Source organism: Nymphaea colorata, chromosome 4 (genome assembly GCF_008831285.2).
Source record: "Nymphaea colorata isolate Beijing-Zhang1983 chromosome 4, ASM883128v2, whole genome shotgun sequence".
Classification (NCBI taxonomy): Eukaryota; Viridiplantae; Streptophyta; class Magnoliopsida; order Nymphaeales; family Nymphaeaceae; genus Nymphaea; species Nymphaea colorata.
In genome coordinates, this window is record NC_045141.1 from 18767654 (window position 1) to 18783482 (window position 15829).

The following is a 15829-nucleotide window of genomic DNA, read 5'->3' on the forward strand; positions in this document are numbered from 1 at the left end:
CAATTTTGACGGAAGAATCCAAGTTTGACAGATGTGGACAACACCAACGGACTCAACGTTAAATGGAGCAGGTGGAATATTGATTAGGGCTTATCTTATCCGTGGTCCAAGCTCCCGTAATTAACGGCCGACTTTAAAATGAGTGGACGATAAATTGATGGTAGCTTGCAAGATTCAGTTTATCATCTAAAATCCTCGGTAAAAAATATCTCTGTTTTTTTTTTCACCGTGCACCTTGTGTAGATACTTGGATAAACTTACGGCTACTTTTTTCAACTCAAGTAGAGTCGACCAAACTTTTGCAGTTTTTATAAAAGTAAGTAAAGCTCATAGGAATAAAACTACCCACAATATGTCATCCATCCATTATTTCGGAGATATTTTTTACCTTGTTGTCAGTGTACCTGACATATTTTGCCATTTTCTTTTGTGTGTCATGATCTCTATCCAACTAATAACTGTGAGAGTTGGTTAAATAGTGGTAACCAACCATTTTCCCAAGTTAGTGTTTGTGAGTATCTCACTTTTTACTAAATATTTCAATGGTCAATATTGAACGTTCAAACAAGATAAAGATAAAAGATAAAGATGAGAAAACATCGTTTCCTGTGGGCATCTTTGAGATTCGAGGGAATCTTAAATCCGTGCTTCCAATGTTTTATTTAATGTCCGTACTTTTATTCTGTATTTTTGTTTGTGGGTAGGGGGGTGGGCAGATGGGGGGCTTGTGTTGGACCTCAAATCCACGGTCTTGAGCTCCGTCGGATCACCACAAACAGCGGCAAAGCAAAGGGTCGGACCTCAAATCCACGGTCATGAAATCCGTAGGATCACTACAAACACGGGCAAAGCAAGCGGTCGGACCTCAAATCCATGGTCATGAAATCCGTAGGAACACCACAAACAGGGGCAAAGCAAGGGGTCGGACCTCAAACCCATGGTCATGAGAACCTTGGTGATAAGGGATCATTATAAACAGGGGCAGAGCAAAGGGGTCAGACCTCAAATCCACGGCCTTGAGATCCTTGGTGTTCAGGGATCATCACAAGAGGGGAAAAGTAAGGGGTCGGACCTCAAATCCACGGTCTTGAGATCCTTGGTGATAAGGAATCATCGTAAACAGGGGCATAGCAATGACCCAAACCGGCTGCACACGAGTCAAGTCGAGCCTAAGTGTGGCCAGCTCGAGCTTGGCTCAAACTCGAGTCGAGCTCCTTATAGCAAGTTCGAGCTCAACTCGACTACACAAAATTGAGCTCGGCTCAAACTCGAGTCGAGCTCCTTATAACAACCTCGAGCTCGACTCGACTACACAAAAACGTGCTCGGCTCAAACTCGAGTTGAGCTCCTTATAGCAAGCTCAAACTCTTAACTCGTTTCACCCATTTAACTTATTTAGGTGTTAACTCATTTAGCATTAACTTGTTTAACTCATTTAACTAGTGTAACTTGTGAAAACTTGTTTTTACCCTAAAAGTTAAAACCGGTGATTCGATGAACCGGTTTTGGCAATATTATATAGAGTACCATTTGCGAATCGAGTCGAGAATAAAGGAGTTGAGTTCCAGAAACTCAAGCCTCGACTTGTTTACCGTTTCAAGTATCTTTGTAACTTTGAACTCGACTCATTTATAAATGCGTCAAGCACGAGCCCAATTTTTTCAGACGAGTTTGAGTCGAGCCCGAGTTGGCTCGGCACATTGTGCAGCCCTAGTGATATAGGATCACCACAAACATGGGCACCACAAAGGGTGTTGATGGGTGCCATGAGCCCCTTTCAGAATTTGGGGGAAAGAACAATTGTTATAATTTTTCAAAAATTCAATTTGGCCCCTATAAAAATTTTGAAAAACTATTGCGATCCGTACAAATTTTGAAAAATACAGTTCAACCACTCCCAGACTCCATCCGTAACGGCAAACCTGCCCTAAGGAGTGGGAATCTAGCTTTCATTTATCATTATATAGCCAAAACTTACAAACGAACTATTGATTTTTTTTTTTTACTGTTTTTTTTTTTATGCAAATTCAGCACCAGCAAACGTCTCCTTCTTCCCCGCAGCTTCAAGCGGAACGAGCAAAGGGACTTTCCTCGAAGAAACACACCAATACTTAACATGGCAAATTAAATATCATTTCGTTGACTAGATTATATATGCCAATGTCTTTAACACATAAACAAATCAAAATAATGGCAATTCATGATTCAAAACTCTATAGGTTCTCAACATTGTAAAGAATGAAAAAGTCAAATTATAGGAATGTTTGGCACTCGTAAGATATTGTTGTTGTCCAGTGATTCTGATTTAAAATTTGAGATAGATTTATGAAACACTATGTTACAGGGAGTTCAATGACTCTTCTCCAATTTCTAGGGCAGTTTCATTGAACAATAACAACTTGCTATTTACACCAAATAACTTTAAATAACATGATTTTTTCATCCAAAAGTCGGATTTAATCTATCAATATTAGTGATAAAGGATGAAAGTTGAAACGCTTCTCTTAGTATGTGTGTGGATGTGGCTTTTCCACGCATATTATGAGCAAACGTTTGCTTTCAAACTATGCCCACAAATTTTCCATCATCAACATTGACCTAATCAAAGCATTGACCAGTATTATCATATCATCTCAGAATTTCTTAACATATACATAATTTTTTTCTTTTGTTTAGTAATTGGCCGCTTGGATCACTATTTTTAAATAAGGGGGCGTTTGATGGAAAAAAAAAAAAGATTTACACGGAGTACTTCGTTGGTGAAACTTATCTTATCAGATTGGTAATCTTTTCCTAATTTTCTTGTCCCCACAAAAATATCTTTTCCTCACTTTTCTTAAAAACTTTCAACCACCATATACATGACCTTTTCCTATTCTTTCTTAAAAGCTTTCAATCACCATACACACGAAAAGGTTTTTTTTTTTGCCTTTTCCACCCCATCAAACACCCACCTTTTTTAGAAACAAATGAAAAAAAAGTGACATTTATTATGGAACTTTGCTCTTCCAAAGAGTTTTTATACGACAAAAAATCGGCGATACTGATTTCTACGGGAAGAGAAAATTCAAGAAGAAAGTGACTGGCTGATTTAAACTGCTAACCAAAAGCTTTGACGGATTCAGAATAGCAACAAGAATTATTGCAGGTTGCGTCCGATGAAAGGGACCCATCGAATTAAAAGCAGAAGATAAGGACGACGAGCAAAGATGACGATGAAAATGGCCGTGGTCGAGAATATATGCCCGCTTTCCATCATCAAAACCGATAAACGCATTGGAAGTGGGCTTGCGTTCAATCCGTTTGCATCCCGAATGAATATCCGGTCAACTAAAAGTTTTAAATTATCAAATTTTTAGATAAAAATCGAACTGAAAGGTGATAATAAGTTATATGGCTGATAATTTCCCATATATATTAAAAAAAACTTCCAAGACTCTTCCATCGAGGTCTCTTAACCAAGTCAGGGCACGTTTGTTCTGAAATCTCCCGTCCTTGGTAATTCAAGTGTTGCATATACCACTATTTACAATATAAATGAGTAGCACCCATAAGAATCGAACCGAGAATGAGTCATTCAGACCAACCAAGTCGAGCTCGAGTTGGGTCATCTCAAGCTCGACTCGACTCAAAAAACTTGAGCTTGAATTTGACTCGAACTTGAGTCGAGCTCAATAGAACAAGCTCAAGCTCATGTCGATGATACAACATCGAGTCATTTAACTTGTTTATATTAAGCATGTCTCATTCCTTTTAACTTGATTAACTTGTATAACTCGATTAACTCATTTAATTATTTCTTCATTCATTGTGCAGTCGAGTTCTTACAGCTCGAACTCAACCCATTTAACATTTCAAGCATACATTTGAACTCGAACTTGACTCGTTCAGTTCGAATCAAGTTTTAAGGAACGAGTTTGAATCGAGCTCGAGCTTGCTCAACTCGTTGTGCAACCTTACAACCAACTATGTTACACCCCTTGGGTTGAATCCTTGTTTTATGGAACCCAGCATGTAAACAAACAATGGATATCTACATTGACTTAAAACGTGGATTCAAATAAATTCAACAGATTTTGATCGATACGTATCATGAAAACTATCCTTGTGACCCGATTAAGGGTGTCCGAAGATGGCCTCCCCGTGTTTGAATGAAGGGGAAGGAATAGGGTGAGACAGACGGTCTGCCTCTCAGGGCCTTGTCCTCTACGATCTAATGTAGATGAATTGGACTGACTGTAACATGCACATGGTGATGTAGGCAGGAGTGGACCCTGGCTGTTGCATTAAAGTCTCAGGAGAAAATGAACTGGATCTGGGCATGGGCCAACTTCTCAAGCTACTGGTCAAATTTAGGGACCACAAGGCCCTGGTTGGGTTGGGTAAGGTTGAGGTTGTTAGCCCCCAATGTAATTTACTAACTGGGTGCGGTCAGACTGAGCTAAGGTTAATTTACTGAGTGGGTCCGGTCAGACTGAGCCACGCAGTTGCGCATATTTGTCGCAACTATACGAATGCGTCAGCTTCGGCCTGAATCGGTCATTTGGCCAATTCAAGAGCACCACATGTCAGCTTCTAACTGTTTTGGTTGACATTTTAAATTTGAATTATATTATAAGAATGATTTTTTTTTTTTTCAAAATTTTTCGACTATTCAGCTGAACAAATGAATCGGCCGATACATAGAATCAACAGTCAGGCAGATTTCAATTGGCTTATGAATTGATTTTCACAATGTGGGGTTACACTACCACAATTAGATTCCAAAGTTTTTTCCTTCGGCTGCAGCGTGATATGAACAAAACTAACGATATTTTGACTTGTCGAATATGTTTGTAGGTAATCAAGCAGATGCTAATGATGTCCAATTTAAGGGTTTCATCTGGGTTCCGAAGCAGCCATGAACACTCGAGAAAAGGGAGGAGCTTCGGCCTCGTTGGGTAGAGCCCTCATTTTCCCACGAAAATGAGGACGAGAAGCCCACTTTCGTATGAAAAAGAGGGCTTTCAAAATCCCTCCCATTTCCGGTGAAACAGAGGTTTTAGCCCTTTCAATTTAGCCGTGAGAGAGAGAAAAAACTACGCTGCCATGGCCGGGGGTTTGTGTGTGTGTGTGTGTGAGAGAGAGAGAGAGAGAGAGATGTAGTGCAGCAGAAGGAGCTAGGCAGGGGCATGGTGGGACATTCCACCTCGGCGTCCTTTTGCAGAACTGAGATCTGCGAGAAAGGTCGGACCACCGGTCCACCCACCGTCCGAACCTGAAATCCATGAATTTCACGCCCTTCGAGGATCTGAAAACCGTAGATTTCATTTTCTCCGGTTGGTAGCACTGCAGGTCTCTCGATAGATCCATCAGATCTGAGATCCACAGCTATCAAAGAGTACCTGAGAATTTTCAAATAGGTTCTCAATGGAACTAGCCTTTTTTTTAAACTGACTGAATAAAAAAAAAATCAATTAAAATTACATGTTTATAACGATAATGCGGCAGGTCGAAAGCTGGTTTATAACGGGCAAGGTTGGTGGGTCAACGCCAAAATAATCATGTTTTGTTTTGAGTAGTTTAAACGCATCTGTACCCCCCCTGCTAATCTTAGTTGATTTTGACAACGGACAATCTTTATCAACTAGATCTTTTAGTTCAGCAAAATATATGTTCTTCATAGTCCATATGAAGCCGACAGATTAGCAAAAACATTGCCAGAATATCTTGGACTATTGACTAGCAATTAGTACAACTCCAAATAACCACAACAGGTAGAACAACAATGGCCGTCCACACCTGAGCAGCATGTCCGGGCTGGTACGAGGGCGTTTTCATTTTCAGTGTTCAGTATTTATTATCCCTCCATTTGTATCTGAGGAGAAACCAGCATCAATGTTTCAGTCAGCAGGAGTCTCTGACTGCAACTAGACAGCAGAATATGCAAAGTTGGCAACAAAGAAACGCAAAAATTGACTATTCAGCTAACAGCGAGTCAAATGCAGCTAGTTTACTTCATTTCGACAGAACAGTTAAGTGGATTAATCCACCAGATAGCAGGTTCATTGCAAGTTTGGAGGAAAGGAAGAGTTGGTGGAGGCAGATAGTGTTGGTGCAGGAATGCAACCTTGTGAGAGCTACACTCAAACAACTAAGCCCGCAAGCTGCTAGCCAATCCACAGAATGGTATTAATCTATTCCCAGAGCTACAAACGTGGTCATCAATCCACATTATAAACCAGCAATTGAGCAACTAAATCCAGTTGGCAGTCTTGCATTGAGAATCTTCATCACAAATAAAACCACAAATGCAACCTAATAAAAAGTTGACAACAAAAAACAGGGAATTTATAAACCTTCATGGATATATACAGCATAGATAAATATTCACGTGCCATGAGATCAGATAACCTAAAAACTACTGCATTAAAATACAAAAACATATAAAGAAAGTAATTATGGTCTTACAGCTCGACAATGGGTTGTGAACAGTCAAGGAAGAAACTTCTCAATGCTTAGAGTAAGAGTGGTCTTTGGAACAGCACCAATAATTGCTTCCTTCTTCTCCCCACCCCTGAAGATCATCACAGTTGGGATGCTACGGATTCCATATTGAGTCGCTATTTTTGGACTCTCATCAGTGTTCAGCTTATAGAACTTCAGTTTTCCTGCATACTGCACTGCTAACTCACTTACAACGGGTTCAATCATTCGGCAGGGTCCACACCAAGGTGCCCAGAACTCCACAAGCACAGGTCCCTCCTCCTCAATGACAAGAGACTGCCAAGTTGATTCATTCACAAGTGGCACTGGATTCCAAGCATGAGTAAGTTTTTACAAAACAAACAGATGTCATATATAATTTTGTATGAGCTAGCCAATCTAAAACACTCTATACAGTCAACTGTAAAAAGGCAAGCGCAGAGGAGAAACACCAAAAACATAAATCTTGATGACAAACTTACTAGCCATAGACTTATAACCTGCTTTACTGATACTATCATAAACAACCAGAACCATACATTTTCTACCGAATAAGGGCCTCACCCCTGTTAGACCACTCCTAGGGTAACCTTGAACTAAATCAGACTAAGATGCCAGCTATTTGTAATGTTCATCTCTCTCTCTCTCTCTCTCACACACACACACACACACATGCACAACCTTTTTTTGACAGAGTTGAAAGGAAAACCCAGTATCGAATTCTTGAGGAAGCAGAACAGCCCTTTGGCTCTCAAGGACAAACAATCTGAGATCATTTTCTTACATAAAATTATAAGCATAAAAACAATGACTTTTGTATTCAGGATGAAGGAACTACTTTTCATGATCTAAAATCACCATATTTTGATAAGGGTAAAATTTTTCAATTCACATTTCATAAAGTATTAGCAAGTTTTTGTCAGGTCATGAGATGGCATTTAGCCGAAGGACAAAGACTATGGAACAAGCAAGAGCGCTCTTGAGAACATGGACCAGGCAGGACCTTTTGTCCACGGCCAATATGAAAGACTTAGGCCACGTTTGATGGGCAGGAAATATCCTGCAGTGATGGAAATAAAATTCAAATTTTAAAAAACGATTCTTATTGATCAAACATGGGATGAAAAAAAAGAATGTTGGGGTGATTTATGGAAAGATATTTCCAGAAATTTTGTCCCACCCCAAGGGGTGGGACGAGATTTTCCGAAAAAAAAAGATGACCGTTGGAGGCTGCATAGAGAGAAAAGGGGCAATATGCGAGGCGACTGGAAGAGCAACCTGTGGGTGCGACAATAACAGCTATCGGCATTGATGGCGAGGAAGATGGTGGCATGGTGGTGGGTTGTGGTGAAGAGGTGGTCGGGGCCTCGGCGTGGTGAGGAGGTAGTTGGAGGTGAGGAGGACATCAGATTTGGGAGACGGAGGTGGCAAGGGCATCAGATTTGAGATTCAATGCCTGAAGGCTCTGAACCACCCTCGCTGGCAGCAAAGCCATCGAGCAACCTGTGAAATTGATGAAATCGACGCCACCAATCAAAACCCCATGGTCGGTCCAGTGGCCAGTGCTGGTCAATGGCACCCACTATAATGTGTTCAAGGGGAGCACAATAAACCTAACCCTAACTCTAGCTCAGTAGACTGCACCATCTTCTTCTTCTACCTTTCTTGCCTTTACCTTCCATCCCATGCTATGAAGCTAAGAAGAATGTTTCTAGGAAACATCTTCCAATCCTATCACACATTCAGCAAAAATGGAATGGAAAGGAAATTTCCCATTCCATTTTTTTTGGAAACTTATTTCCAGGATCTTATTTCTCATTCCATATTGCTAATCCATCAAACAGGCCCTTACTGTAAGAGAAGCCCTACAGTACATCATCAGATAGCATGAAAAAATATATGAGGAATTGACAAGCTCATTCTGCATTCGGAGATAATACAAGCTACTAGTCACAAGATAGAGAGGAAGCTATGCAGTTGTTTGGCTGCGTGAAGCTTATCATCAAGACAGTACATGCATACCATGATAACTAACAGAAATGTACAAACTCAAAATAAATAAGCAAGAACCAAAAGACCTGGAAGTAAGTTTTCATGGACCAAGATTAGAAATTAAATTAAGTTCATTGACCAAGATTAGAAATTAAATTAAGTGCTATTGCTCCTTTTTAAGGGAAAAAGGGCACATTTGCTTGTATAGGAACAACATTTCTCATATTCTGGCTCATAAAAGCAGAATGTGGGCCTTGCCATTCTTTCAGGCAAAAGTTCTGCAAAACTTAACAACAAATAGCACATTAGTTCCACTTTAGGCAGACATTATATTGACAAAACCATCACTTCATAAATTGTGAATTGAATGTAAGCAGCACCACTGAACTGAAAACCATCCCCTTTCAAAGTTATCATCATATATATTTTTCAGTTTCAAAAACTGAAGATTACACTAAGATTCTGAGACTTTTACCCACCTCTGAGCATCTTTAGCATCAACTTTCAGTACATAATACAACCAAAGAAAATGAAGCTAAGAATCTCATTCAACCAAAACAGACAAGTATTTGAAAAGCAAAACCTGTATTACACATCTTGGGTTTCATTCTAAGCATGGGTAGTAATCAACAACAGGCAACAAGACTCAAGTGTGTTACTCCCTCTAATCAACACGCTCGCATCTAGACACCTCACAAAAAGAGAGAGAGAGAGAGAGAGATTTCTAAAACAAATCAGCGATTTGAGGGTATCCTTATTTATGCAATGCAGAAGTTGCATACTTAGACAGCTTCTTGGATCAAACAGAAGAAATTAACCTCAATTGAACAGAAATACTAAAAGGAAGTTCATACAACTAGGACATCTTTTATACTAATTAAATACAAGATCCATAATACACAGAGAAAGTGTCGATAATAAGAGAAGCAGAAATTCACATCACCACTGGTGATGGTTACAAGTTATGCCAACCAATCTAGAGATGCTACACCATTATGTGTTGCCACCAGCCGGACGACCCCAATAAGTATTAACTATTAAACTAGACTTTCACCTGCTTGCTTTACAGTTCAAATGCATGAACATTTAACCACCTTACTGCATATTGAACCCTTTTTTGCATTTTTTTCAGATTTATCAAGCTCATTCACATGAGGTGAGTAATTCATTCATGGAATACTTCTTGTTCTTGTATATTGCTCTCCTATTGTTGAAGACATAAGCAATACAGCTATTCATATTCTCCCTTTTTAAGTTTGTAACGTATTGAAGAAAAGAGAAAGACAGAACGGAAAAGCAAAATCCACATTTTTGAAACAAAGATAACCTCAGCAAAACTCAATTAAATACTAAAAAATAAGAATTGCTGAAAGGCTGCAATAAATATCAAGCCCAGATGGTACAGCTTAAGAGTCATGTTTTGCTCCAGCATGCAACCATTGTTATTGCTAGACTTTTGCATTCAGCATTGAACGAATCAACAAAATTGAGAGGAGAAATAAGAAGAATGCAGAAGAAAACAGAACTGCCTACCGATTTTGGTCCAATGAGGATGGAAGAATGCATGTTACAGAACAAGACTACATTCTAAGATTGGTATTACTTAAAAAGCTTATTGTAAGAAAGTTGAAGGCTGAACACTCTTTGGACAAAAAATTAAATTCAGCAAACTAAATTTTCCCACTGAAATTCAGGAGGCATGTATGCAGTGCATGATAACAATCCATGTAGATATGCTAGTGCACTTTTTCATTATCTATGATACTAGCAGTTATAATTGTAGCTAGCAGCCATAATGAAACTATACATTTTCAATATACATGGTAGGTAGCAGTCACAATGCAGCTGCCTGCTTCCATCCAGGAGATTTGTCCTTATTCACTACCCCAAGGTTTTCCTCATATATATCTAGGAAAATTTCCAAACATACACCAAACTTTCAGCCTAAATTATTTGAAGCTAAAAAGTTTAGAAGTTTCTTACCTAGTTTTCAACTAGAGTTTCTGGATAAAGCAAATACACAAAGGTTAAATACCATCAAGTTTTTCTGTAACAAATACTCTCGCTCTCTCACTTATACACACACACTCTCTCTTTATCTTCTGCCAGAACCCTAGAAGGTTTTTGTTTTCTTTTCTACAACTTCATTGAACGGGGAAATCCTGGATGGGATATAAACTGAATTTGGAATGCCTTCAAGGGGGTAGATTGGATAAATTCAACCCATTCACATCATACAAAACCAAAGCAAAAGGGCTTTTACCTAGATCCTTTTTTGAGTCTAATCTTTTAAGTATTACTATCATACAAGCCTTACCAAAAGGGACCAGGTGGTGCAATATCCAATTTGAATTTGTTTCTAGCTGGGTTTGGTTAAAACGAACTGAAACAATGATTGATAGGATGCAGATTACTTTAGGTTTCCAAACGAATGTGGTTGCTGCCATTCTCTATCAGATACCTAAACCTGATTACATTGATAATATGTGAATTTAACAATTTCTTCATTTGGATCCAAAAATGATGCTAAACTAAAGCAAGCGAATTTCCAATTGGTTGGATTGGAAAATCCCACATAAAATTTGAAACCAAACAGTTAGAAAACAGCATGTGATTTAGACATCAGACTACGTTGGGAACTAGTAAACATTATCACCCTTGGTCCAACAGTAAGTTAGGTTAGTGCTACACTGCTAACCCATGGACAACGTGCTCAGTTGTGACTAGCTCATTAATTGTAAAAAAAAAAAAGGCCTATCCAGAAGAAATTGAAAGGTTCCAGTCTTCCAGACCTTCAGCATGCAACTGGACTAGATTAAAATGTCTGATGGGGTTTCAAATATTTTTCTTGATACATTGTTCACAACAGTTTTTGTTCAAAACCAGAGGAGACAAGCCATGTTAAATACAAAAAGATCAAAGGACTATTTTTCTGGCACAGTCTCACATACTCATGATATTTTTGTTCTAAAATCCTTTTGACATTTAAACAACTCTAAAATGTCAATTCTTTCAAATCCACAATTTTTTTGGTGTATTTTCACAAGAAATTCATGACACTGTTTATTATTCTTTTCTCTTCAAAACAACTAGGGAAGGGCCATTCTCCTTACCAAGATAAATGGTATGACTTCCCGCTAGGAAGTATACCTACTTTCAGCCTTGCATGAACAACCAGAGTTCTGAACTTGGGATGGCCCACAAACATGGCAACATAGAGAGAGAGGTCATCCCCACCAGATGAATGACATGTTTATTAGAAGAATAATACCTTCCTGTGGTTTGTACTTTGGAGTATATCTTTTTCTTCTCATAATTTTCTTCTTAGTGTGACCAATAATTGGGACATGATTAAACCATATTGCCCTGTGATATCAGCAAATATTGCTGTCCCGTACCCCTTTAGACACTTTCAACACTTTCAAATATCTCATCTTCACATGAGCCATTATCAATAATGATAAAATCAGGAAAATAAAATAAAATATAAGCCCAACATAATACACTCTTTGACATTTTCCTATTACACAAATGTAGGAAGCCAAAGGGTGAAAAGAGAAAGGAAAAAGAAAAGCTTAAATGATACGTCCAAGACATTGGCAAGCCAATAGTCTCTCTGTCTCTGTCTCTCCAACTTTCTCTCTCTCTCTCTATACATATATATACATACGTACACGTTCATGAAATATAAATCTGCTATCCCATACATACATGCGGCTGTTTCAAAAATGTATGCCTGCTCACTCTCTATATACATCCATTATATATATATATATATAGTTTTGCATTTTCATGAAATGTAAGCCAGAACCTAAGATATCATTATTGTGAGTGGTACATTTGGACCAATTAAATTTACATGCCCATGCTCCTCTTGACAAGCAATTTACTTATTTAGGGGGAGTAGACAGAAAAAGCTGGCCTTTGATATAAATGCCTTTTCCTCTTCTGACAAAATTTAAATCTATTGCTTAACCTCACGAAGTTAGGATATCAAATGAATCAATGAAGGCTACTTTTCCTTGCTATTTAGGTTCCCCCCAAAGCCTGTGGAAAAGTGATAACTTGGTGAGGAACTGACTTCCCACTAATTGCCTTTCTTTCATAGAATAGGAGGGGTTTGTCATCGGAAAAACTACTTTGTTGCTAACAAAGCCCAAACAAGAAGAAGGATCTCACTCTGCTGAAAGGAAAGTGTAGGATTTGACAGGTAATCAACCTCAAAAATAAGGCTGACTCTCCACGGTACTCTATAATAAGGAGTTTAGGTAAGATATTCCCGAGGACTGGATGGGAGAATTGGAACCTTCTTATTTCATTTTTCTTGTTTCTCATCCATATGGGAAGCCTTATTGCGGACCAGTCAGGCCTTTTTCCTGGAGACTCTTACCACCCCATATAAAAAGGATTTTCCTTGGAGAATCCAATAACATCTAGATTCTTATAGAGGCACGAAAAAAATCGCATATTCCAATTACTGTGCATATTTCAAAATCACACGTTCCTCGGAACAGTTTACATTGCATGCGTACTTTCCAGAAACTTAAATGTATTTTAATAAAGCAGAAGAACCAGACCTCGTCAAAACATGGGAGAAATTTATTTCGTGGAGGCTAAGAGGCTTTCTTTTTCTTTAAGAAAATGACCAACATTGTATTTATGAAACCCAAACTATTCACTAACAACCTCACCGCAACTAAAATAACCAAGAGCCAATGGTAAACAATCTTCCGCTTACCAGAAGAAACCATCAACTTAATTGTACGCATCAAATATCTGCTTGTCAAAGTTCTTTACCAATAGCATCCTTGAATCCGCGAAGATAAAGACTAAATGAAATTTTAAAAAAAGGAAAACGTAAATCATATAAAGGTTAATCCATAGCACAAATTATGTATCCACTAGGAAACAACTGTGTGTGCAAGCGTGGCTGCGAAGGAGAGAGAAAGAGAGTGCCTAACCCTAACCTTTGATTGCTGTATCCGGCACCTCGCAGACAACGGCTCCGCTTCTCTTCCGCCTTCCAAGGGGCACCTCCGTGCAAACCCTAACCGGACGAGACACGAGCCGCAGCCCCCTTGTCGCCGGTAGGGATATCGCTTTCCGGAAAGGAGTTCTCGACGGAGAGCTCAGTACAGCCGCCGAGGCCGAGGGGCGATGGACCGGAAACACCTCCAGAAGAGCAGCCATTTCCAGCGGCGATAGAAAGACAATGGGGGGTCTCTCCCTCCTACCTCCTCCTCCTCCTCCTCCTCCTTACTCCTACTATACTGTCCCTTTGCCTTACTCGCGCGGCGGTTTGGGGAAGAAGCAGCGCGCTAGCGAAGCAGAGAGGGAAGTGGCAACACCGCAGCACTTCACAAGCACCACAAACGCGCTGTGCGGGTGGCTTGCGTGGGTCCCGCCAACTCAAGATCTCCCCATCCATGCCTGCCGACTCCACTCTATTTTAAAGGACCATTTTCATTTTGGGTCCTCAATTTTTCACCATAATTCAGGGCAAGCCACCTTCACCTTTCTCATTTTCCTTATACATCATACGTTGTGAAAACCTTTCTGGATCTGAGATCCGTGGTGGTACGAATCCTTAGAATCTTAGATTCATAAATTTCAGATTTTTTTTTAATCTGACTTTAAAATTATGGTTTTTAATATGCAGCATGCATGTTACTGATATCTTCATTTTAAACCTTTCAAAACACACCTTTTAAATCAACAGCAATCTATGAATTTGCCGTTGTCTTTTATATTAACATTTCAATAATAAAAAAATCCGCACATTTCATAAAAGTAACTTAGAATCAAAACATGTTTTATAACAAAATAAATTTCATAAAGATGTTTATATTTTATTTAAAATAAATTTTAATGAAAAATTAAAGGGCTATATATATAAACTCTAATTATGTAGAGCCACCTAACCATTTAATTAAGGCAGCTCATTTAGAAACTAAGAATAGATGACGAAAATATTCATCAACTTTTTCTTTTTATTTTTTTCTTAATCGTCCATTATAATGGATCAATGACTCTGAACTCTGAAAAGCTAGAGTCACCATTCAATTTTCACACACACATATATATATATATATATAACTCTAAATGACAAATGGTTATAAGCCTTCTTGTTCTTAAGGTGAACCAAAAAGTACGTTAAACAACTAATTCAATAGTTAGTATATAAAAAATAACTTTTATTTCATTTTTTCCCTTTATTTGGTAATTTTCATATTCATTGTAAGTTTACACTACGTTTAACTCTACCCAGTCACAATGATATATGTTTAATTGTATACATTTAAACTAGCTATCCTGTCCATTAATACTTATATAATTAAGGCGAGGTATAAGTTTGCTTCATTAATGCTACAAACTGTCTAAAATAACAGCGAACCAAATTAAATTAGCCCGAATGTACGATGTGGCGCATACTAACCCACCCCGGGCCCGTAGGCAGCTTCATTTAGTGCCCAATAAAGAACAATAATTGGGTACATAAATGCAATGAGTATGCATCCTTGGGGAAAATGTATTGACTGAAGACAACTAGTAGTTTTATACACGACCATACAACCTTTTAACTTTTATTAAAATCTTTAATATAAGCTTATTATCAAGTTCAATCAATTGCATTGATAAAAACTTGGCTGATGTGAGCCATTGTTGTACCAGTCCACATAAATAAATTGTCTTAATATATAAGTGCCATTTAAATGTAAAACTTAGGACGTGTTTGAATGACATCATCGTAGGAAACTTTTTTGAAAAAATCGGTTTTGCAAAAAAAAAAAAGGAGGTTTTATTCATTTTTCAAAAATTGGTTTGTGTGTTTGGATGATACAAGCAAAACTCATTTTTTTTGTAAATAACTTGGGAGGACTAAGTTAATCAACTTATTGAAAAACAGGATATGATTTTTTTAGAAAATCTGGTTTTGGTGTTGTTTGGATGCAAAATGTCGCTTCACATCCAAAAAGCTCTTTTGGAGTGTCATCCATTGATTATTGTCTTGTAGTAGGTTTAAATCGGGTTTGGAGAAGACTCACTTGTAATCTTTTGACCTATCATTAAGTCGGGATGACTGTCTGGTGGGAACCAAAATTTTGTATTAACATTTAAACTCTATCGGCAACAACTTCCTCTTATATCTTGGAGAGGGATCGGCGTCGGCATCGTGAGTATTCTTTGGCCGCAACGGGTCCGATCCTACCAGTTGGTCCAGATTTGAAAAGAGAAGGACTTAGCGACAAGAATACTTTGAGTTTGATTGCGTTTTTGAAACCAAGCCTAATGCGGAAGTGCGGGGTGCTTGGAAGAATATCATTTTGGAGTTTGAGAGGCAGTTCACAGATTTTGGAGTATTATTTGTCTA

The 15829-nt window shown here is 38.5% G+C and overlaps 1 protein-coding gene across 3 annotated transcripts; it reads right to left on the reverse strand.

The window, feature by feature from the left end:
- Positions 1 to 5615: 5615 nt before the first annotated feature.
- Positions 5616 to 13840, reverse strand: LOC116252685 (uncharacterized). 3 transcript variants are annotated; one of them, XM_031627120.2, is made up of 3 exons: positions 13425 to 13840; positions 6451 to 6791; positions 5616 to 5857 (listed from the first exon to the last, which is right to left on the reverse strand). In XM_031627120.2, exons 1-2 carry the CDS (start codon positions 13645 to 13647, stop codon positions 6475 to 6477), a joined length of 540 nt encoding a protein of 179 aa, XP_031482980.1. In that variant the 5' UTR covers positions 13648 to 13840; the 3' UTR covers positions 5616 to 5857; positions 6451 to 6474. The 3 variants fall into 3 exon arrangements, with proteins under 3 accessions (XP_031482980.1, XP_031482981.1, XP_031482979.1); XM_031627121.2 differs by lacking the exon at positions 5616 to 5857 and adding an exon at positions 5998 to 6297; XM_031627119.2 differs by lacking the exon at positions 5616 to 5857 and having other exon boundaries at positions 6309 to 6791; positions 13425 to 13839.
- Positions 13841 to 15829: the final 1989 nt, after the last annotated feature.

Coding starts and splice junctions, on each gene's coding strand:
- LOC116252685 (XM_031627120.2), bottom strand. CDS start 13,647: ATGGCTGCTCTTCTGGAGGTGTTTCCGGTCCATCGCCCCTCGGCCTCG. Junction 6,792..13,424: donor GCCGGATACAGCAATCAAAG/GTTAGGGTTAGG, acceptor CTTGGAATCCAG/TGCCACTTGTGAATGAATCA.